Raw genomic sequence first — 25,392 nt, forward strand, 5'->3', positions numbered from 1 at the left:
AACATTTATACAATTTATATTTGAACTTAAAACGAAGGCTACAAAAGTGATTTCATCTTATTTCTATATGAACTGATCTGTAAAATCTTTAAAAAACTGTATTGTGAAAAGTAAATAGCTCAACCACTTGAAAATAAATGCTGATGAAGAGATGTTGAAAATAGTTTTATATTCTTTAACACCTTTTATAGTTATCTTCTTCTGTAAAATTTGCTAAAAAAAGTGCTTAAAGAGAGAAAAATGACACCAAATACTTTTTTCTCTAACTCTAGTACGCATTCCTCCAATGAATCCAATTAAACAATCAAAATGATGCACAATGTCACTTTGATTTGATAAATGAAAAAAAGTTTATTCTATCACTAAGAATTCGAGAGATTGATAAAAATATGTGGCAGTTAGCGATCTTCAATTAGCGGAACCAAAAAAATAGCGGAACTTTTCAATTCGCTAAATCAATCCAAACTTAGCGGCAAAATTAAACCGCTAACAAAAAGTTAGCGGACTAACTAGCGAATAGCGGATTAGCGCTCTTGTGCCGGACACTGTTAAATACTTACATAATCCATTTAAGATGATGATGATGATGATATTTATTTAAGATATTAAAACCTCAGAGGTTATTCGGGTCTGCCCATTTAAAAATAATTTGATAAATTTCATTTTTATTTTAATTCTTAGCAATAGTTATATTGACTAAGAATTTGTACACAATTTGTGAAATTTGAATTCACAATCAGCAATGAATCATCTGTAAGGTTGAACATTTCATTGGAGCTAGGCATCAATTTGATCGTGGTTTAAGACGAACTGTCATAATCAATCGAAGCCCGATCTTCGAATCAAGATAGCGAAGACAGTCGGACGGACAGCAATATGGTCGGACTGTGTTTAATTGATGAGAATCTATCCATCTATCGCACTCAACAGGACGTGTAGGTTAATTCCGAATGCAAAGCAGAAGCGACTCAGCCAAACGCACCATCTCAATTTGGCGAATGATAAATAGACCTGATCATAACCGAACTTGGCAGGCAAACAACAGTTAACCTCCTGTTTTGCCGAGCGTTTACTTTGGATCGAATTGTCTCTACTCTACAGCCTCAAAATTATAAATTTTCCTGTGGCTGGGTTGAATTTAAAACTGGCACATCTGTTATTTGAAATTTGGATCAGTGTATTACCGGATAAAATAAATTATTTCCAGTTGCTAAATTTTAACGAAAGACGCGTGTTCTAAACTCAATTGGTTAAGACAATGTTGGATATTGAGACATTGAGATACAAGAGACCGTAATGCATGGTACGCCTGTGTAGTTGTTCATTCATCGATTTTGCATACATTACGGCTCAATCAGTGCAGAGCCAGCCGGGTCGGTCATCGCGATGTGCGTTCAAAATTGACCATTTCTACATCCACCCGAGTCGAGTGTAGGGCTCAAAAGTGAAATCGATCACCGAGACCGGCACGAGGCCATATTGCTGTTGTCTTTCGCTTGGCCGCTTGGCACAAAATGTCTTTGGGGAGCAAGACCACAAAGCAGATCATCTCTCTCGGTTGTGGATTGAAGCTACTCCTAGCTTTTCGGATGCTGTAGTTTTGCGGAACCGATGCACTCGAAGGCCTTTGTTCCTGCACCCGGGGTCAGTACCGGGAAATAACGAATCGGATCAATGTCGTCGTCGTGATGCCACTGCATTCAACCAAACTCTTCAAATATGCATTAGAGGCCCTGTGTGACAAATCAGATTATGTCTGTTTGTGAGCCAGTTAGCATCATTCGAGCTGAAGGAGTTATGTATTCGCCACAACAAGCAGAAGGGGGCGGGCCGCATCCGCCTTTGGCTCGTACCCTTTTTTACTTTCGCTCTCCTCCCAACCTAAGCTTGTCACGGCAAATGACTCGAATCGGATTTGTTGCTTCCGTTTAATTTCGATTTTAATACTTTCTCCGAGCTCGGCGCTCCGTGTCAGCTCTTTTGAGAAGTTGTGGTCTAGTTTTATTTCTTCGGGCGTTGTTAATCTGCGCTGAAGTCGCTACTTGTTGTCTAATGCCAGAGTCCTACCCTCCGGGAGGTCTCCTCTGAACCGTGAGTCACACCATTTTTGACACACGTATTATCGTCTTGATGGTTGGTTTCTTTTTTTTTACGTTTTCGTCGTTTTCCGGCTTTGTTCCGAAATGGCGTCTCAAGACCAACAGAAGAAACAGTGATCTGAACGTGTGTGGCTTTCCGAACATGTCGGATGACCCCCAGGGAGAAATGCATTTTTGCATCAGCCATACTGCAGATCAGATGTTAACCGCTGATTTATTGCTGTCTAGATATCTTTCACGGTGCACTGATTTCTATCTGTGGTAGTCGTAAATTATCATAATGGCGAAATGAAAATTATATGTTGTGCTGGCATGTCATGTTACATGATTTTTGTCCAATATTATTTTCCTTTTGACTATCAGTCTTAAAAAAACATTCCCGCGTCATAAAACACCACATTATAGTCTGCCGGATGTTCAATACTCGAAGACTAAAAAACAAACAACTTTCATTTGGCAACTATAGCCGTATTCAGGGATCGTCAATCACCCTGGGAATCTTTTCTTCCGGAAAATGGATAGACCGGTTGCTTCAGGTATGGTAAACGTAAGCCCTAGCGCTATTTGGTGTATCAATAGACTATATTCGAAGAGCTCCTTAAGGCGGATCTTCTCTCAACAACAACGACGACGATGGCGACAACGGGTGGCAGACCAAATTGATTGCTCAAGATTATAATCAATCCCGGTTGTTCCCTTATCGGCCAAAGGAAGCACAGCCCATACATGGTGTATAGAGTGCTACTTCGGCGGAAAACGGTTCGTTATCGTTCCATCGAGCGCGCTGCAACAAGAACAATGCCCGTTGAACAGAGTCGAATCTATTCCTAATCTGCGGAGAAATTTTGAGCTTAAAGTATCAGTCTTCCATTCCTTTTTAAACTTTTGTCGATACGTTATTTTTGAACGCGAGCCAAAAAAAACCCACAGTTGTTTGTCACATTTAGAACAGCTCTTTTCTGCCTGCCTCAAAAAGCAACCGACACACCGGAAAGTAAGATCCGGAAGCCAGCCCTGCTTCCGGAATAAATCCCACCGGGAGTAAAAAGCATTCAACCGAAGGAAACAACATGCATCCTACGAAGCCTCCAGTAGCGAAGAAGATGCACATTCATATAGAACATGGAGCACATGCCCCACCGGGAGTGCACTTTGGAGGCTGTATGCTAGCTCGCTACCAATCTACGTATGTGTAGGTATGTGGCACGCAAATTATGCGCTCACTCCGGTGTGCGTTCAACTCCTTACTTTCTTCCCTGGTACGCTTCCGCCACTTCCCAAAACCATTCAGCCATACTCACAGCAGCTCGCTTGGTTGCACCTGAAAGATCCGATTTGCATCTCTAGCGATGGGGTGCTTCCCGCGGATAAACTGCACGAACTAACAACAGTGCGATAGTCGTCGTCGTCTTCGTCGACGTCGTCGTTGTCGGTGAGTGATGAAGGACAACGGTAATTAATCATGATTCGAGATGGATCCCATCCCATTTTTGTTTGCCGCTGCACACTTGGAAGCTGCTGGAGAAGAGAAAAAAAGGGGGACATATCGGTATTTCGTAGATAGGTAGATAGTGATGGTGTGTTGACGCGCTTCCCCAGTTTGGCCCTGCGCCGGGAAGACGAGTGATAAAACCGTTAAAAACGCTCATTCATTATCGCGCTTTGACTGTAGCGTCTCTGGCATCCACTGTCGTCGAGCGAGGGAAGAGAAACTGGATCGGCAGCCAACAAACACACGACCAACGATAGGTAGGGATAGAAGAAAAGAACTAGATTTGTCAAATTAATGCTTACACATGCGGGGCTCTTGGGTGATGCACTTCAGGCAGATTACCGGAAGATAAGTGACGGCTTCGGATGCTGCGGATGGTTTTTGAAAGATGTTTCAAGATTAGCAGGAATTAGTGTCAGCAGTCCCGGCTTGAAACAGATGTACTGAAAGGTGTTGAAATAAAGCACCTTTTTATGTTTCTACCAACAATCTTCTGGATGTAAGTAGAAGACATTCCTAGTTTACTTAATTTGAGGATAGTGGTTCAAATCCCATCAGAAGTTTAGCACTGTTTTGTCAAGTAGTTGCAAGAAGTAGTAATTTCAAGATTTCCATGACTGGCACAAAACTGCCTAGAAGAACGTTGATTGTAACAGAAATAATATTAGAGACTTAGGTTTCGATATAAAACAAATATTGTTGGCTGACATCAATAATCTCAAGTCTGTTTGGGGGAGTAGGCGTTGATCAATTTGGAATGCACGCATTATTTTTCCTCCCCTTGTGAATTTTTTTTAAATTTTATTTATTTTTTGTTAAAAGTTAATATAAACTTGGAAAAAATATCATCTATTTATACTTTAAAATTGACACTTGATGTGTTAATCAGTTGAAGTCGGAAAAAGTGAAATATCAAGCGAAGAATTTGATGTCTGGAGACTGAAACCCTCCATATTCAGAGAACCATTTCATTTTAAATTTAACTTTCTTGGTAACATTTCGTGAAGATAATCTGAAGTTTCGGATAAATTAAAGGCGTCGAAGAAGATTGTTTAAAAATGTGTCAAACCGATAATTGGTTGGCTGGAACAAATTTCAAATCCTTCTTTTGTCACTCGGAGTTGGAACATCGCGAGGGGGGGATAATAAAAAAATAATGCGAAAAACAAATAAACTTGAATAAATTGTAAAATCAAGAATACAAAAGGTGAAATAACTCCCATCTCTCAACATTTCTTTTTTGGTCTTGTAATCTTTCGGGTATTTGATTTTTTCGTCAAAATGTACATAAAATACATAAAACTTTACATAAAACTTATTGGGAATTTATAACTTTCAAACTTGGTTTTAAACGCGGATGGGGGAGAAAAAAAAATTACCCCACGGGGTATCAGTTTAAAGTGGAGTGTAGTGCTTCCGATCATTGTGTTTTCAATAGGAAAATTCGGTTTCCATTTGTTGTGATGTGTTTTCCCCACGTTTGTTTATCGGTTGCCAGCAAGAGCCAATAGCATGCTATGATATTTTTTTCGGTGGTCATTTTCTAATGGCATGGGCGCATGGCACTATCTGGAAAATCGCTGAAGTTTTGAGAAATGGAGTTGCACTGAGATAAATATCCTCGACAATGAGACTATTCATAACTTTTTTAAATATATTTTTAAGATTTTTAAGATGCCAGATGTAACTTATATCCGCTGGGTCTAATTAGTCAAATTTACAAGAAACTCAATATTTTCAATATTTAATAGACATTTATTCTTTGCCTTGATTTACAATTTCTGTGTACAAAATAACTCATTTCCAGCCGCAGAATGAAGAATGATACTCCCACTAACAACAAGGTGCAATTTTTAGACACATTCCTTTGTAACAAACGTGCCGAGTGACTGGCTGAGTTTAGGAAACCTCAAGCATAATTCCTCAGGGTCGATAAATGACGATGAAATTTCTCAAGCCTGCCGACAATGACGCCATCTTACACCTACTCGAAAGGCTTCCAAGGCGTTGGCGTCATGAACTCTGACGATATCTCCTGGAAATCCTTGAAAAAAAAACTACTTCGGATACGGTAATCAAACCCTGCAGTGGAACTGCGATTACCATCTTAGAATGTAAACCGCTCGACCATCGAGGAGTTGTTGAGATTGGCAGCGAGGTTTCCTACGAATGCACGGAGAAAAAAATATAGTTCCATCAACAATATTCCGCCTATATTCAACCATATTATAATTGATTCTCGACAAACTATTTTTATTAAGTATTCAGCAATACATGTATGATTGGTTTTATACATTCAACTATAAATATGATTGGTTCAATTATAATTGCATGATTGGTTCAATCATAAATATTATCAATGAAACTATAATATACTGATTGATTGTAGATTCAACTATAGTACTATGGTTGATCTTGTATATAAAAATGGAAGCGTTTTCTTTGTAACACCATCACGTATAAATGGACGGTTGGAAAGAAGTGAAATTTGGTATCCGAGGGTTTTTTGGGTTAGAGATGGTTTGTATAATAGTTTCAAGAATCTCACTTTTTATGGAAGAGGAGGTCCCATACAAAATCAACTTGAAATGGGACACAACTCGGACAGTTTTATATCGATTTTCATGAAAATTGATTCACGAACACGAAGAAGTTATAGACATGTAGATGAAGTTAAACATTTTCTAACGATTTATTAACTAAAAGGTAAAAGGAAGTTTACCGGGTCAGGTATTTTAACTATTTAGAATTATGATTGAATCAATTATACTTCTATGATTGAGTCTATGCGTTCAACTAAATGTTTATAGTTGTTTCTTCATATTTTCCCCGCATAAACTTTTATTTCCAATTTGGTTTAAAACATATTTTTCACAAACAAGAGTATGGATACAAAGATTAATATGATTTTGTTAGTAACCAGCTCATCAATAGTTTTGGCATTGTAATTGAATCAAATATATTTATAGTCGAATGCCTAAAATAAATCATACAATTATAGTTAAATCAATTATACCAATACAGTTGAGTCCATTATATTCATAGCTGATTGCGTAAAGTCAATCATCAGTTTGTTGTTCAGTCTATTATATTTATAGTTGAATTCGAAAAAATCAACTAGCCAGCTGAAATAATAAGAACAACTGTCGTCTTTTTTTCTACGTGTGAAGCAGAAATACATCTACATACATATCCCCCAAGTTCTGCGCTAACAACTTAACACCCAAACCTAAATCTGCCACAAAGGAGGTAAAGAATCAGATTTGCCTAGAACAAAAATACCTCAATAATGAATTCTTTGCTTGAAGGGCAAGTTTGACGTAGTTGAAAGCTGTGATTTTTTCACAACCTTGAGTTTTTGATATTGAACTTAGGTTTTGGGGGTGGGGGTTCTCAGAATGCGGATTTTAGGGTCGATTCTTCGCCTAAAAAACCATTAGATCCGTTTATTTTCGATTCGATCTTTCGACCCTTCTTTCTCGATGAGCCGGAGTCATTTAGAACTAATTTTGAGTACCGTTTTGGTTTCTTACATGGCATCTATATGGCATATTGTCGAAATCGGTAAACAGAAATATATTTGTTTTCATAGACTTTTTGTCAGCAGATTTCGATATTTTGAGTACATTAGAACTCCGATTTTAAGAGCTGCTTAAGACTTATTTGGAGACAATGATTCCAAATATACAAGTAATTATTTTCTGACAGCTCTTCTTTTCGAGATAACGCTGGAAAATAAGTAAAAACTAATTTAATCAGTTTGTGCATGATTTTGGCAAAACTGTAAAACATTACAAAGATTTGGAAATTAAAAATTTTGATTTAATAATCAATTCCCACGCTAGCCGTTTTAACTTCTGAGAAAAAAAGTTTTAGAAGTTTTCTTATTGTTTATTTATCCCAATTTTGCAAAAAACGGGAATTTTTACGACAGTTTTAGAATCTGTGAATACGAACTTAATCTTAGGTATTTCTCAAACCATAATCCAATTGTTTCGCAATCTTCAACAAAGTTCTAAATAAATGAAAATCTTTAATATGCAATAATCAAATACCTTTTTCAGCAGTGTCAGAAAAAGTTATAATGCTATCTTCCAAAATTTCTAATAATTGTAGAATTTAATATTTTTGAAGCGATGTACCTCTGGAATCTAGAATATCTAGACAAAATCTGAATCCTTGACTGAATGCAGGATAATAGAAAAATCTGTTTTGTTTTTCATGTAGGTTTGTTTATTCATCATTTATCAATGATCGAATTTACTCAAAATCTGTAAATTTCATACTTTCCACACGCCTTGTAACTAAAACAATTACACAAATGATTGGAATTCAGGTCACCAAAATCTTCCTAAAACAATTACTGAAACATACGCACCAAAAAGGCTGTTCCCTAGTGTAATCTAGAAATCAATGAGTAGCAAAATTTTGGTAGGTTAACATCTTATAACGGTAGTAAAAAGTAGGTATCACAAGTTACTTCTCTGTGGCACACTTATTGAATCTTAATTATAAATTAGCTGACATATTTTATTAAATCTGTTTTCACAGATTACATGAATTAAATACAAATAAACATGAGTGCTATTTACCTGAATGGATAGAACGGCAAATAACAAATTTCAAAACAATCCAAACATGATTTGTTGCTAACCCAGTTTTGCCGTGAATATTCTAAGATATCCTTGTTGGCTGAATGCTAATAAATTAAATTCTGTGGCTGGCTCCGAGTAGGAAGGTAGATCCCTACCCAACAATAATAAACTTTGCCAAACTTCTACCAAACCGAGAGATATTTGCTTGCCTTGCCGGGGCTGCGTAACAATATTACAAATCAGGTAGCTGGAAACGGATGTTCCATCTTTTATGATTTGTTTAATGAAGTTCCTCCGCTCGATTTGCAATGACAAAAGACACGATAGCGCTAGGTCGAGTGATACCTACGCATTTATGTAGGTTCCATGTTGATACCCGGGGAGCAACTTTTTCGGCAGCAACGACAATGAAATCAACAATAATAACAGAGACCGCCATCAACAAGTTGAAACAAGTTGTTTATTATCATATTTTTTCGCGAGTTTAAATTGAGGCTCTCGAGCTGTGTAAAGCTTCCCGTTCCAAAAAGGTTCTGGTAAAATTATACGTTGGGACGTGTCAGATTTTTTTTTGAGGCTTTTCATAAAGAATTTGTAAAACATGCATTACCCTAATATCTTCAATAGTGCTACGTTATCAGAGAAATTATGCATAATTTACCAAGACTTTAAGAATGAAATCATCGTAACTGTACTCTGCAATCAAACTAGATCTACAAAGTTGTATAAAAAGTTGCAAATGTTCAACTTCAACACGGCTTAAATCTATTGTATACTTGGAAAAAACACAATCCAATTTGAGCAAACTTGCCAACCAACAGAACAGGAAAAAAAACCATGATCTCAAACCTGACCTGGCCTCCGAAAATTGCATCCAAAGTTACGAGTTATTTGCGACACACAAACATCATCCACAAGCAGAACAATAATGTAATGTAATTATGTTTTGATAATAATCGCTCACCGCATATTTGCTAGCATATTTGAGGGAACTTCAAGCCATTCCTCTGGCTCCTTCAGACTGATGGTAGCTGACTCGGTTGGCTTCAGCAGATAGCAAGGTTTTTCTTAGGCCAAGCCAGCCAGCGCGCTGTAGGTAGGACAGATTGTTATTTTTCTCCGGTTCTTTCGACTTGGATGGCAAATCTTGGAGTAAGTTAAAACAACTGTACCTATGGCAAAAACACACCTGAAAAATAATACAACTTCAGCAGCAGCCTCGGAAAAACGGCAAGAAGACAATGAACCTTTGCCGTTTTTTTTCCTCTGTTACATTCACGCATGCAATGCTCTGGTGAGGAGGAGATGGCTAAAAAAACATCACAGATCTTGCATACAATGGTTTTTCTCATACCTCATCCTTCCTCCATTCTTGGCCAAGCATTTTCTTCGCTTGAACCAGCGACCAGCAACAGTTACCAACACAATTTGCTCAGCATACATAAAATGTTGCCTAAAATTCTTGTTATATTCTTTTTTGCCTCTGCTCTGCCCAATATTACTGAGATTTGAACCGCAGCTAAGCGAACTTTTTGGGAGTAGGTACAACTTTTTTCCCCCCGAATGTGTATCAAAACGTGAGTATGTGGGTGGACGATGTGGACGTTTTTCTTTCCCGGGTCGCAAATGTTTCGTTTGATAACAATGGCAAAAGGTCAACTGTAATTTTGTTTTCGCAAGAAGTTCTGAACTGAAAACCCAGTTTAGCAAGAAACCTAGGAAGAAAAATGAAAGAAATATCAATTGTGTTTTCCTTGCTTTAAATTACTTTTTGCTGTAGACTTTAATGGTGGTTCTTTTAGTTCAAATTTCTTAATAACTTTTACCGTAATTATGCAAAACTAACACAAAAATATTACATTGTTATAAAACGCTTAAATATTAAATTTTGACAAAAAAGATTGATTCTTTCTATTTGATTTTCAACTGAGAAATTCTACCAAAGATATGTACCTAATAACTGTGTTAAAAATATTTATCGTGGTTCGCATCACTAATTAAATTTCAATTAAACCACTTCTGAAAGCCGACTGAATGTGCTCCAGAAATATGAAGGTTAACGAAAGTAATTGAGCCAACTTGAAACAACAGTTAATTTTCCACTTGTACGTACAGCTCTCCAGCCAACAACAACATCAAAAACAACACAACCATCATCGGATATTATGATTACCGTTGCTAATCTGGTGTTCTTCTTTCTCATTGCAGCTTCCGTCCCTCGCGGATACGCTCCGCGCTAGATAGATAACCAACCGCAAACGAGGGCCACCTTCAGAAACATGACGCAACAACGAATACTGAAGACGGCCACGGCTAGGGCCAGTTTGCTGCTGCTGATCTCGATCCAAGTGCTGCTAGTGGCGGCCGATAAAACCATGGACACCCGGGAGGGCGAAGACGTCACGCTCAAGTGTCGCTTCAACGAGCACTACTCGGACCGGGAATACTCGTACTACTGGGCCCGCCAAAGCCTGAACAAGTACGACAATGTGGCCATCAAGTCGGACACCTTCAACCAGAACTACAAGTGAGTATCAATTTGTAATTGATTTGATTTTTAACATGGATTTATATTTCCAACACTTTATAATTTCACAGTGGAACGAAAACTCGTAACTATAATATCCAAGCTTACCTTCAAATTTAATGAAAATTAAAAAAACAAGAGATCAATGCTCTAAACCAGCGTTGTCAGATCGCGTCAGCGTCAAAATCAGTACATTTTTCGATTTTCGTCTAACCTACGGACTTGAGCGGTTTGCAATCTGGCAACGCTGCTGTAAACTGTCAAGCTTTTCCCACATGCACATTGCACATTGTTCCTCTAAAATTTCCCATCAACTTGGAAATTTGATCATTTTCAGGTAAGAAATTCGTACTCTGATCTCTCTTCAATTGTCGAATAAATCTTTCTTTTACTAAAGGTACGAAATGTATCAAGACAGTATCATAACATTTGATTTTATTGGTGAAAAACTATCAAAATTTGAATTTTTCGAGACTGCTTAATTTAATCAATTTAAATTTATTAAATTAATTTCAACTTAGCGAAGCTTTAATAATTTTTTTGAAATTGGAAGTTAGGATTGAAACAGCATAGTTTAAATTCGTGTCAAGCTTGGTTTTATGAAAATAAAATTAAATAAAAACACTCATATTGGTAGAATGTGCAATGTGCATGTGAGAAAAAATTGACAGTTAACAGCAGCGTTGCCAGATTGCAAAACGCCCAAGCCCGTAGGTTAATCGAAATCGAAAAAAAACCATTAAAATGAATTTCAATTCTGTAAATCTAGTTTCAGCTTTAGTTCTTCATTTTTAAATAGGATTAAATTGATCAATTCAAAGGAATACTTTTCCATTTCTCATTAAATTTTCTCGCATTTGAGGCTTCGGTATCGATTTTTGAAAAGGGTGAATGCGCAAACTCTTATCAAAGATACAGCAGGGTAAGTGGGAAAGCGGGGTACGTAGAGACGATGACTTATTAAACAATACTGTAAACTATTTTTTTCAATTTTTCAATGCAGAATGTAAAATTTCCTTTGAATCTATCCGATGATTGTAAAAAAGAAACGATCCTGACAATAACGGATGTCAACTGTGACAATTTGTTCACCTTAGATTTTTAACTAAGATGTAGATTTGATGTGTATAATTTTTAACTGCAACTTTCTCGTAAGCTGATATGCTCGGGATAAAAATTGTACATTGATGCAAACCTTACAACCGAATGCATTCGGAAAATGAAGAAAAAAATTGTTTTTTTTTTCAAAACACTAGAATTTTGACGGCTGCTTTACAGGCTTTATATTGACAATTTTTTTTTAATTTTCTTTCCGGCATCCTATACAATTGCAGTACTAGCATTTAAACGATGTAAACTCGAGAGATGAACTTATTTGTTCTGGAATTAGTATATATTTTTTGGAGAAATCTGTTCGTAAACTACCATAAACTACCCACAATTATCATTAAAAGATGCCTTACTAATAGTACCATACACTTTTTATCAAAATTTAAGTCTGTTCAAGCTGTTAAGTAACGTAAGAAACCAAGAAAATACAAGTTTGTTCAAAATTCCAAGAAATCAACTGATCTACTTCCCATACCATTTTACTCGATTTTTATCTCGTTTTACATGTCTTTAGAATTTGTAAACAACATGTTCTGCATCACATTGAACCTAATTTTATCAAAAATGACCCCTGATTTTTAAATGGTCCTTTAAAGTTGAACTATACGAAAAACTGCCCCCACCCACACCGGTGCACTTGATATGATTGTTTATTATATTCTATAGTTGCATTGGCAAAATAAAAGAATAATTTCAGAGCCCAAATTTCCGATCCTGTTTCCAATTTAGAAAACTTCATTTCATTTAGTTTCGGGATAAGGATTTTAAAACACTATCAGATTTGAAAATTACTTCCTCTAAACTGATTCAGACTTCGAATACAAGAAAGGATTCAGCTAAAAAATATGGATTCAAAAATGAGACATCAGAATCAAATTCATAACTCAAAACTTATATATTTTAGTTTAGCTTCAAAAGTAAGCTTTAACAAACATAACTAAAATGAAAATGACAAAACCATTGAAATAAGAAAATTAGAATTTAAGGTTCTCTGAGTTGAGATTCATAACCAGATCCGAAGTTAAAAATTTTAAATTTTGGTTGACACTTCATACGCTTATAATACAGATGCAGTTTGCTTGTATGGAATTGAGATGGTGAATTCAGATCAGCATCCAGATCCATAACTGAATACCAAATTCTAATTTCCAAGATCAAGGATCAAGAATGCAATAAATTTTCGTAGCTGCATTTTATTTTCAGGTTGAAAGATTTCATGAGTGGTTTTCATCGAGATGACATCTTATTGACTGAGTCATTCTGAAAACGAAAAATCATCTGCAAGATTTTTATCAGGGATAAATACGAAAATAAATTCTATTTACCGCAGTAGTTGTTCAATATAAGCCTTTTAATCTTGCTCGAACATGCAATTAATATGTTGTTTCCACATTTTGATTCTAATAAAATATTCATTCTCTCGAGGAAGAATGACCTCAATGGGTTAAACTCCTATGCTCCTATCAAAAACAAAAAAGTTCTCATAAAAACCATTGCAGAAGTTTGAAAAAGGATTTGACTAGAGCAAATTCATTTCGATTAAATAGTGAATTAGAGAGCTTCATCCTCTTCTCACCTGCATTTTTTTTTAATTTAATGTTATTTGTTCGGATACTGCCCAGGATTCCTGGAATGTTACATTTTATATCAAATGCCGGGCAATCTTCCCAAGATGAAAAAAAATAACACTGATTTGCCAACTCGGGATAAACAACCTCTAGAGTGTCCATTTCCTATTAGCGTCCATATTAGCGTTCCCAGTATTCGGGAAATGTAACGATCCTTTTCCCGGGAGTTCCAGGGAAAAATTGAAAATCAAGATTCAACACTCTAATACATACAAAAATTATCTCTATGGTATTTTTTGGTAGTAGTATTGCAAAAGATTTCAAACGTTTCAATTCAATTAGCAATTATAAAACCCAAGACCTAAAAACTAAGTACTTAAACCGACAAACAATTCTGCTGCAAAAAATCAAAGTAATTGAGATTGATTTTTCACTAACGATAGAAGTTGGTTATTCATCAAATATCGTAAATTTTCAGATAACTTTCTTTTTGTTTCAAATATGTCATTTTTGCCGATATTTTAGCTACTGTCAACTGTTTGCGGAACGGAAGTTCTAAATGATGAGTGTGCAAAATAGAGCATTCCAATTCTTTTCGCTGTGTTTCTTTATTAGAATTGTTCGGTTTGGATTATTTGTCATTTTTTCACTTTTACACCAAGTTTTCGAACGGAAAAACATTTTCTATTAAATTCAATGCATCAACCAGTTTTAAGAATATAACAATTAAGTCTAAGCCATATTAATGTTGAACAATTTTCATTGCTCAATCTGATCTATTTTTCCAATTTAGATCGTCTAAATTTTTATAAATTTAGCAATTTTTATTGGCTTTGAGAATTTCCAGGATATTTTGGCGTTTCCCGATATATGGAAATTCCAGAATTTTGTTTATGTCTGACAATTCGGGTCGGTCGGTTCGGTCAGGAAATCCCGGGTAGAACACTTTAAACCTGGCATGCTTCCAATAAAGTTTCGAATTTCCCGGGAAAATCCGAATATTCAACGTATTTTTTGTGAAAAATTCGGTACTTACGGTTGTCCGAACATCTTGAATAAATTTTTAGGTCCGTCCAGACTTGTTTTCACTATTCTTGAAAAAAAAAGAAACTTCAATTGAATTCATATAAATTTTATTTTTTGCTCTGTGAATTGGTTTTTTTTCTAAATAAAAATGCATTTTATGAGTCTGCAATACATTTGGATAGTCAGAATATTTCGAAAGATGCTCTTTCATTTTTTTATGTTTGCTGTTTTGAAGTAAATATTTCCCGAACATTTCCTGATTCTTGAGTTACAAACTTTTAAATCTAATGAACGATTTTTTCTAGAATTTAAAAAAAACTTCGGATTTGTCCGATCAAGATACGTACCGAAATGCTCAGTAATAAACCAGCGAAAATTTTATTTTATTTTCATTTTTTTTCGAAATTCAAACTTGAAGATGAAAAGACGATCCAGCTAATTGAAACTAAAACGTTGGCAGATTGTTCTGTAAACTTGACAAATGATTTTTTTTCAATTTGTTTGTTCTAAATGTTTCACTTACCCACCAATTTTCCCTTTTTTATTGATGAAGATTTAATTATGCAAATAAAATTTATTTAAATTTTTAATTTTTGTTTCTTTAAACAACATAAAGTATTCTTCAAAATTTTAGATATTCTGTTCAACAACCCGATCGTTAAAGTTTGTATTATGAGTTTTTCATCTTATGTTTTATATCTATCCACGATGCAAAGTTAACATTTTGGCTGCAATAAAACTGAGGACTGACCTCATATAAGATGTTTCAACCTTACCTGTGGAAATATTCAAAAAATTTAATTTAAAAATAAAATTAATACAAAATCTATAGATGCTTTTCTAAATATGTAAAAACAAGCTGGGTATTCATATTTTTTTTTTCAATCTAACATCAGTTAGTCAACCTTGTCACCTTATGTTTTCATTTATTTTCATGCTTAGAATATTTTTAAATATAGGAATAATGCCGAAACAAATTTTAAATCCTTGTTTTGTCACTTGCACAATGCACAATCACTTGAAAAATTGAAGAATCGAGATATTTTAGATCGAAAAATATAAAAACCTCGAATACATAATAGGGGAATTGTATCTACAGTTTGACTCTCGCTCTTTCGAACGTGTGAATTTTCGAAGAATTAATCATTTTTTTAAAAATAAAATACCTTAAACTTTATTTATTCCTCTCCTTCAGAATTTGAAGGGGGTGGGGGGAGTGGGGGCCGAGCGACTGAAGAAGAATTTGATATTTGTTCCGGCCTAATCAAAAATCAAAATAAATTGAATGAAGTCTACATTATAAGATCACTTTGAACTTAATATTTGTGGACCTTAAGCCAAAGAGGTATAAGATAAGTGCATAAAAGCTGAAATCGAGAAAACACGTTTTTGAGTTGTTGTTTTTGACTATTTTCCATATATTTTTCAAAAATTTCAAAATTGTAAAACATCACCCAGTACAAATAAAAAAATAGTTGGCATTATTTATTCAAAATCGATCCATTTTGCACTTATACCCCGTTGGCTCTAAGGGCCGCATTTGTAAAAAACAAATTTTTCAAACTGCTGTTGATTTAAATGCTGTCTCGATACAATTTTACAACCCAAAACTGACAGATCTTTTCGAAAGGTGCTAAAAGCTCCAAACAACGAACAACTATGTTATAAGATGTTCAACGAGCTTTGAAGGTCACCTTGTTGATCGACACAGTCAGTTTGACGAGGCTGATCGAATTGATTTGAATGGAAACGTAGCTAAAATTGGAAACCCCAACAATAGGCTAAGAGTCTATGGCACTGTTTTTTTCTTGTTTCTATTACTGCGCCATGAACAGAACTGATCAACTGATCAATATGTTAAAAGCTAAACGAACCTTCCTAAGATGTCGGCATGTGGATGTTAATTTCATTGGAAAAACTGTAACCGTGATCAATTACTGATTACATTTTTCAATTTTTTCAATGCTATGTTTTCATGTTTTTTCCAGAATCGACTATCGACCGGACAAGGGAATCTACGATCTACAGATCTTGAACGTGTCCTACTCACGGGATAATGGCCGTTACGAGTGCCGCGTCAAGTTGTTCGGTGACGGTGAGGTCATCTACGAGGACTACTACAATCTGACGGTTCTTACGCCCCCGCAACCGCCGCTGATTTTTCCCGGCAGTGAAACCACCGCCACCGAAGACAAAGCCCAGGAGCTGACTTGTAGCAGCGTGGGTGGATCGCCGGATCCGATGATCTCGTAAGTATTCGAAACGGAAGATTTCCAAATGCACTTGAAATTGTAAATATTTTTAAAATTAACATTGCAAAAATGCGCTTTTTCTTCTTCCACAGATGGTACCGTGAAGGCAGCACAACTCCCCTGGCGGCAAACCTGATATCCGGTGGATCACGCGATTTGCAGACGACCAGCACCCTGACTATAATTCCGCGCCGCGAAGATGACGGTGCCAAGTTCATGTGCGTGGTGTGGAACCGGGCCCTACCGGAAGGCCAGCGGCTCGAAACGGTGACGACGCTGTCTGTCAACTGTGAGTACACTTTTGTGGTTACAATTTGTTGTTTTTTCCCTCGTACCTACCTGCTACTATTGCTTGCGTAAACTCGTCACTTCAACGCTGTTGCCATTTGCTGGATGACATGTGAATTTTATAACGTGTTCTGCCGAGAAGCTGCTGGCTGGGTGCGGTTCAACACGCGGTGGCTTTCAAGTGCACAAAGATGACAGACACGCTGACGCACAAACACACAAATTTTCCTCCTACCGTCTCTAATGGACCTGTCGCTCGAGGATGGAACCATTGTAAAAACTTAGCATCACATCCACCCCCCGTAGACAAATAATGACAAGATTGGACCAGGATGGCCGACACGGTCATCCTCATTCTTATGATAGCCCTGGACGGACATCTTTGGTTCCGTTTCGTCAAGTGACAAGCTCATCCCGTGCATAATGACCGGTTTTCCGGAAAAGTTGGAACATGACTTGCACCGCACTGCCTTGTCACGGAAATCTCCATTGTTTGCCCAAATTTGGCCCCAGGCTTAAAACGAGTAACATTTTCTTCACTGCTCTCTCACCAGAAATTGAAAAGCACTAGCACAACTAGGAAGATAGCAACAAAAGAAAAAAAAATCATGTATTTTTGAGCAAAGCTTCCAGGTCGGAGAATTTTATCGTTCTGTAATTGAGATCCGTGAGTCTCAAACCCTCCGGCGGCCAACCAACGAACATCGGGGAGGCTTTTCGGTGAAGTGAAATGAATTTTAATGCATTTCAATGCATCCCCAAGTGGTCCTCGAACGAGTTGTTGCCCTTCGGTGGTGGGTCGGAAGGATGAAAATGTAACACTTGTTGAAGCTTTCGAGAGGTTTGTTCTTTTCTGCCGCCACACAGACAGCCAGAGGGCTTCCGGATAGCAGCAAAACCAGAACATAGAAGCAATCTGTAGTCCTGCTGCTAGACCGGTAACTGCACTATATCGTGATCTGGTCTTCGACTGGAGCCAGCGGCCTTCAGCTTTGGGATGCATCGCTTTGTGCTTTGTTAATTAGGGGATGAAGCTGGTTAGTTACTTTTGTACAGTTTGTTGCTGATTTTCCCTGTGGTCCAATTCAATGATTCTGCACTGAAGTGAAAATGGTCTTTCAAAATTTTAACACTTTTTCATGCATGTTTTTCGTTTCAGCAGATGTATTTTTGTTTAGTATTCCTTGCAAATTGGAAAAAAGTAGCAGTAGTGCATACATTCAGGGGCTAAGCAATGTATAATTGATTGCCGATTTGATAATTTTCACTAAGATCCCAGTCAAAACTGAGAGCCATTGTTTTTTTTTTAATCTAAAAAACTTGTTTTGTTCTCAATAGAAGTAGATCAAAATATTCTGTGTCATTCGAAACTTTATATCAACGATGCAGTTGGCGAAAAATTCTGTTCAACTGCTTTCGATGATAACTTTTGAGCTCAAGCTCATTGACATCGGCTTAGCTGCTGGATGAGATCTAAGCTTTGCAGCTTGATGTTGAAACTAGGATTGCTTAATATTTCATGAACTAGTCTTACCCGTGTTCCCTCGCGAAGAAAAATCTTCCACGAAAATCAGCCACAATCCGGGCGCTAATTGCATGCTTATCCCGGAAGGCCATCAGTTTGCGCTCCGGTTTGTTAATTATGGCAAACGGAATTCAACATTTTATCATTGCCTTATTCTGTGGCCGAACGGGAATAATTATGTTTTCCGCGAGCTTAATGCAAACTTCAACGTGAACTTGCGGATATAATTTGTAAGAAAATATGTTTCGAACACAAACATTTTTAAATTTTAGTCAAGTGACAAATTTAAAGGTTTAAAATTTGTTCAAGACAACCACTCTTATCTATTGAATGTTGCAAAATTCGAAACATAATTTCAAACAAAAACACTAACCCGCGCCTTCTGACAGTTGAAAAGCGGTTAATAGTCGCTACCGCTGTATACGTTCCCAAAATGTTGCAGGATCAAGTTTTACACTTTAGGTTGGGCCGCAAAACCTAACTGTTTTGCAGCAAACTATCACCTGGCAAAACAGTGACAAATATACAACCAGCCACAATTTCCACTCGTTGCACAGATTTTTCCGGGTGTATGTTTTCGCAAGTGCTTCGAAGTTACGCTCATACTCGAATTCAACCGTCATCGTCCTCACCGTATCAAACGATAGACTGACGACGATGGGATAAAATGGAAAATGTTCTATTGTACAGGTTTTCAGCACCGTCAGTCGGAATTACCATCCAAATCATTTCGTATTTGAATCAACATTGTATTAAAGAGCGGTTTTTCCATAAATTAACATTTATTTCAACTCCGTAAGAAAAATTGCTATAAATTAAGGTGATTTCATCAATTTATTATAAACTTTATTTACAGTTCTTAAATCAGGGCGCAAATGAATGTTTTTGCTGAAGTTGAAGGGATAGCGAATGATGTACAATTGTCTTCAATGGCTGTTGCGCAAGGATGAATTCATGCGAATGTTTTGCAGTTAAATCCTCTGTTTTTCCTTGAAGCATTATCCTACCTATTTCTCCTAAATAGACTCATCGGAGATTTTGACTGAGTTAATCTTAAAATGAACATATGTAGGTTTTCTTATAAAATTCATAGATAAATTGACGCATTGTTTCAGTAGGCACTTCAATAGGCGCCGGAAGCGGTGCCGAATTTGGGTGATGGTTTTCCACTAGTGCAAGGAGGCTGCAGCTAAAATTTCACCCAACTTTTGACTATCTTACGGATTTTTTTTTTAAGGAGAGAAGGAATAACTTTTCGCTTTCATCGCCTATTGCACACAGGACTAAAAACGACTGAAAATATTCAATACTTACCAAAAATATTCGTTTCACTCGCGAATTTCAGTAAATATTTGATTTCAACTTGTTCAACATAAAAGTTTTTTTCAACTTTTTAAAATACCAGATCCATATATTTACATATTTCACCGCAATTATGTTAGCTTTAATCAGCATAGCTTTCTGGCAAAGAGTGAGATTTTCAATACTTTGTTTGCATTTTTTAATGTATTGACTTGTGTTGTATTATATGGCACTGTTTAGTACTTATCTTACGTGAAATATCCTCAGAAGTTCAAATCTTCAGTAGTTACTCGAAAATTTGCAATTATTTATTAAATCCTATCAACATGAAAATTCAAGCCATTGTACAGGTCGGACTCGATTCTACGTTCCCCTATTTTTTTTCGGAACGAGTAATCGAATCCGACGGATAATCGAGTCAGAAAATTTTACCCACAAAAACCTTTTTTTTAATTTTCCTGGATGTGAAAAAAAAAGAAATAAAAGGTCCTTAATTCGATTGAAATGCGATGCGTGTACATTGAAACTTAAGCATGGAACTTTCATAAAATTTTATTCCGAATATTTTTCAAAAAATTATCTCACATAGTTTTACATCTCTATTTGCGACTTGAAATAAAACTATTCTACGAAAATCGGACAGTCAGCATTCGAACTAAAATATCGCAGAAATATCGCAACGTGAGTTTTAGTGAGTTCTCAAACATAGCACTATTATATATTGAAGTTTTGAATAGTTTTACCGGTTGGTCAAAGATTAGACCCGGTACAATATTTGTGCTTGTGCTGAAGATACGATTTCTATAAGATTTTGGACGATTGTTTGCAAATGAAAACAATATTTTCTTGTAAATCTATTTTGTTTCAAGAATCATGAGATTTTTACTTTAAAAAAAAAATAAATCATTTGTTTATTTTTTTTTATAACTGTAGCCAGAAATTCATAGACTATTTGGTGGAGTAAAAAAATATTGTTTCCATGATCCTTCTTAAATTCTATACTACTCACATTTTTCAGTTCAACTCAGTTTTTGCCCAGGGTTTTCCGGCTCAGGGGGCCTCGAGGAAAATTAAAATTTAACCAAAGCTTTAATCTGCTTTATGTTCTAGAAAACTAGTTCAGAAAATAAAAATCGGAATTATAATGTTTAATATTACAGGTAAAAGGCCCCTTGAAATAATACTTCGTATAGTTTCACTCTAATATAAGATAAGTGGGCCCCTTAGAGTAAGCATTCATTGCAGTATTTTTTTAAGCATTTTTCGGCTGAACAAATTAGCAGTGCTAATTTAGAACAAATTTTTATTAAATCTAGCAATATCTGGGCATCTTATCTCGAATTTTTAGACATTAAATCCGTACAAATCTAAGCAGAATTACATAAGTGAAAAATCGATTTAAAAAAAACTATTATAGCATAGCATAGCATAGCATTGGGTGACTACACACATCTTGCATTGGCTGATACATGCGACGATTTGAAAAAAAACTATTATAAAGTGACTAAAATCACCTAAAATTTTCATTTTTTATCGAAACACGTCAGCAGCGTTCAAATCTCTTTTCAAATTAAAAAAAAATGATAAAACAAGCACAGAAAAATTGAGCTTAATTTAAAACTTATTTAGTTCGCTTTATTTATTAGGGCTAGTCCGAATAAATCCGGGAAATCTGGAATGCATACCTTTCAAAAAATTCAAATAAAGAAATTAATTAAAATCCTTTTGAATTTTTTCTCGGACTTTGATGGGAATAAAATTAATATTTTTTTTGTGTTTTGAAGGTATGATTGTGAAATAAACATTTGGATTTGAGTTATAAATTTTGCAATTTCTGCTCCATTCTGATTGTAACTTTGATTCTCAATTTTGTATTTGCATTTCATTTGAAATTACGAGTTTGGAATTGAAATTTAATTCTGTTGTATTTGTTATTTTAGATTCTTTGTCTGAAGTCTTAGTTTCACTTCCCAATAGCCATGAGAGAAATATTTATTCTGCTTCTAATGAAGCTCATACAAAGTGATTAATAATTCAATGAAAAGGTTTTTGATATCTATCTTTAAATTTTTCTAATCAAGAGATTTTTGGATGGTGATTAAGTTTTTAAATAATTGTGAATTGTATTTTTCAATTGCTCGTTCGCGAAAATTTTTCGAAATTATTAATTTTCATGCAGTTTAACTTCCGAAACCTTTTAGTTCATATACCTAAAAAGTGATAAGTTGCTTGAGAATGTATTAAACGAGTTGCCGGGTGTGCATAGAAATACTGATCGGCGGAGGTATTTTCAACCGGCTTGTGGATGAGTTTCAAACTGGCCTATGGGTGTACAGAAATTTGCTTTGAGCAGGTGCTTTGAGCAAATAAAAGGAAGTTCATGGCATCAGGGAGGAAAGTTATTTTACTTCAAAAACTGTGTGCTGTGGCTGGAGTTTGTCATATTTAGTGATAAACGTGTGTTGATTGACTCGGTAGGCTGTGACCGTCGATGACGGAAGTGTTTTTTTCTGCCGAAAAATGTTCAAGGTCTCTCGAACCCTAGTTTTTGAAGTTTAGTTGTGGATAACAATATATAATTGAAGAACTGAAAAGTGCAAATAATGACGAGTACGATAAAGTTACAATTATCTACAATGAAATGCAAGCAGGATTGATACCGGACGTCTAAAGGATCCAAACCATTCTACAACTTAACGAAGCTAAGTATCTTTTGATTAGTCTTTTAATAATTTCTTATTTACAGCACGGAGATATGCCAGATGACTACTGTATAAAAATTTATTTCTTTACCTTTTACGCCCCCAGAACTGCATTTATAAAGATTTTAGTTTCAAAGCTTTTATTCAGTATTCCCAATTAGTTACTTGTTTACTGCGTTCTTTGAATCATCGTTATTTTGAGCAAATTATAGAAAATCATTGGAAAAGTTTATATTTCGAACATCTGAGTATTAGATTAGATTAGGTATTAGATATTTTTGTAAGAAGCTATACAATCTTATAAACAAATTTTATCAAAAAGTATTGAATTTGTTATAATCAAACCAAATCTCAAGATATCGAAAGGTTATTACTTTTCTAACCTAAAGTAAAAGAATCAGATGCAAAAAAGTATGTAAATTTAAACCTCTGATAATTTTGAATACAACCTCTTCAGAAATACAAAAGTTTCCGTAGACAGCTCGGGAGATTAAGAGAAGAAATTCCATGCGACTTCATTACCTGTCAGGGTGATTTCCTTGTTACACTACCTTTTCTCCAAACACTCGGTGTGGAGATTTCTGGATAGATGGCATTTAGCCGAATTTCAAATCTTACAATTGCTTTATTCTAAATGAGGCATATGTTAGTTACACGTCAACGAACTAAAAACAGCGAATTTAATTACTCATGAAAAAAATCAAGCACCTATTTATTTTAAAAAAACAAATATCATTGCATTATTTCTTATTAGTTTCAGATTAGTACCATTCACATCCTTTTTGGATTTTTCATAGAATAAAATCCTTATAATAAACACTAGAAGGATAGGGAAATAGGTTTCGAAAATAAGATGTTTACACTTGTCAAAAGTGTTTCCTGATTATATCCCTTTTCCCCAAATCCACACCAAAATTGTTTTGCTAGGATGCAGAGGTGACCTCGGTCCTAAAGCATAAGTTTGTTTTCTTTCATCCTTTTCTCTTATTTTCCTCTCTATCAATTGACTACTAGGACGTGGCCAGCGCCGTTATTGATGTATAAAGAGAGAGCATCAGTTTTGTTCATTGAGAATATGCTGTCAATCCCAGACACGATTCTTTTGACCTCTGGACAAAAATGATGGCCTCGGTCAATCACGGAGTAGCAACCATTGGCGATGTGGAATTCGTTCTATTTAGCCACGCCTGCGGTTATGGAATCCGAAATGTTTAACCATTAATGATGACGGAATAAAGTGGAACACAAAAGTATAAAATCAGTTTCAGTAATAGTTTAAAGTGGCATTTCGGGTTCAATGACTTAAGGTGGATGTGAGTAGTCGATCAAGCTAAGCTAAGCTAAGCTAATTGTGAATTGTATTTTTCAATTAACAGCTCTAATCAGCATTTTCATTTTCGATGAGTTGATTGATTCTTCCGCAATGTTTGTACATGATAGGTTATCAAGTATTGTTTGAAGATATCAGCCATACTGGTTATTTGAGGGCAAAAATTTCGAACTCTAATAATTTTATATGTTCGCTTGGACAGCATATAAAAAATCATTCATGGCTAAATCCGACCTTACTCAGATGTCCTTGAAAGTTGTTACTGATACACCGATAGCGTTGAGCGTTATTTTACTGATGATGTTCCTGAAATAAGTTCTCCAAAATACCGATTTTTTTGTTCAAAACATCGATCATTTTTCGGGAGAATAGATAATTTGATGGAACAAATTTGAACTATTTTTTATGTTTTCATGGAACAAATTTCAACAAATTAAAAAATCTGATAAATCTTGAGATAAAAATATATATTTTATTCGAACTACTGGTATTTTCTTCGAAAATCATAAAATATTTTTCCAAAAATGCTTAAATACAGTAATATACATATGCAGACATTTTTGAACATTAACCCTCTAAAACTCAACCCCGACTTTAGACCTGTGGTTATGCTATTTTTGAATTAAAAAAATCCTAATTTTTTCTACGATTTTCTATGTCTTGTGTTTTTCGTTGAACGAAAGTTGAGAGAGTTAAGGTTGAAGATATTTTTTAAGATTTTCAAAACTACTAGCTAACATTTTTCATTCACTGTAGTATATTTATGGTTCATTAAGACTAAAAACATTATTTTAATTTTGGAATCTTTAAAAAATTAAGCAATTTGAGCTGTTCATGTTATACAACTCACACAAATTCTCTTCGGGTAACAGTTACATAATGTAATATAAAAAAAACAATAAGCGGTTGAATTATAAAAGGGAATTATAAAAGGGAACATTTACATTTCTGTGTTAGTTTTCCGACAGTTCAACAATTTTATCACTTGAAAATTTTAGCGTGTCGGATTTAAATACGGATACGCAATGTGGCCATTTCGAACACCTGTTAAGGCTTTCTGTTTTAAAACGAGTCTTTTTTCACTATCCGTAGTCTGTCGATTATACATCCATAGAAGAAGTTGCAAAAATCCAATGTCTATTAAGCAAATATCTGTGCCGAAAAGCCTCCGCACAGCTGCATCAAAGATGATATGATTGAAAAGACACTACTGGCATAAAGACTCGAGCCCCCAATCAGAATGATGCACGACCATTACATCTAAGCTAAAAAAAGAAAAACAATTTAGATTATTTTCATCCTATTGGTAAATTCATCTAAGAAAAAACATAAAGGAATCGAACTCGCTGCAAAACTTCATCTTGGTTTGCAAGTCCGATATCTTACCCATTGCACCTCCTGAGTCGGTTAGCAAACAAAAGTAGGGGAGAGGCGGGCTATATGCGCATATTAAGGAAAGCACTCATTTTCTCCCATATTCCAATAGATAGGAATCTGAAAACTATATACACATGAACGGACATCTGTTTTATATACGTTAGGGCAATTTTTCTGTTAAAATCTCTTACAGTATTTG

General features: G+C 35.5%; 1 protein-coding gene across 2 annotated transcripts in view; it reads left to right on the plus strand.

Annotated features, from left to right (window-relative positions):
* The window catches only part of LOC129744309 (hemicentin-1-like), a 78,997-nt gene that overhangs the window by 21,745 nt on the left and 31,860 nt on the right, over positions 1–25,392 (plus strand). The window contains exons 2-4 of one of the 2 annotated variants that reach the window (XM_055736779.1): positions 10,395–10,713; positions 16,406–16,666; positions 16,762–16,958. In XM_055736779.1, the coding sequence (XP_055592754.1) occupies positions 10,466–10,713; positions 16,406–16,666; positions 16,762–16,958 (706 nt within the window). In that variant the 5' untranslated portion in view covers positions 10,395–10,465. Of the gene's footprint in view, positions 1–10,392; positions 10,714–16,405; positions 16,667–16,761; positions 16,959–25,392 lie in introns of those variants that run through there. The other variant, XM_055736780.1, reaches the window with a different exon arrangement.

Source organism: Uranotaenia lowii, chromosome 2 (genome assembly GCF_029784155.1).
Source record: "Uranotaenia lowii strain MFRU-FL chromosome 2, ASM2978415v1, whole genome shotgun sequence".
NCBI lineage: Eukaryota > Metazoa > Arthropoda > Insecta > Diptera > Culicidae > Uranotaenia > Uranotaenia lowii.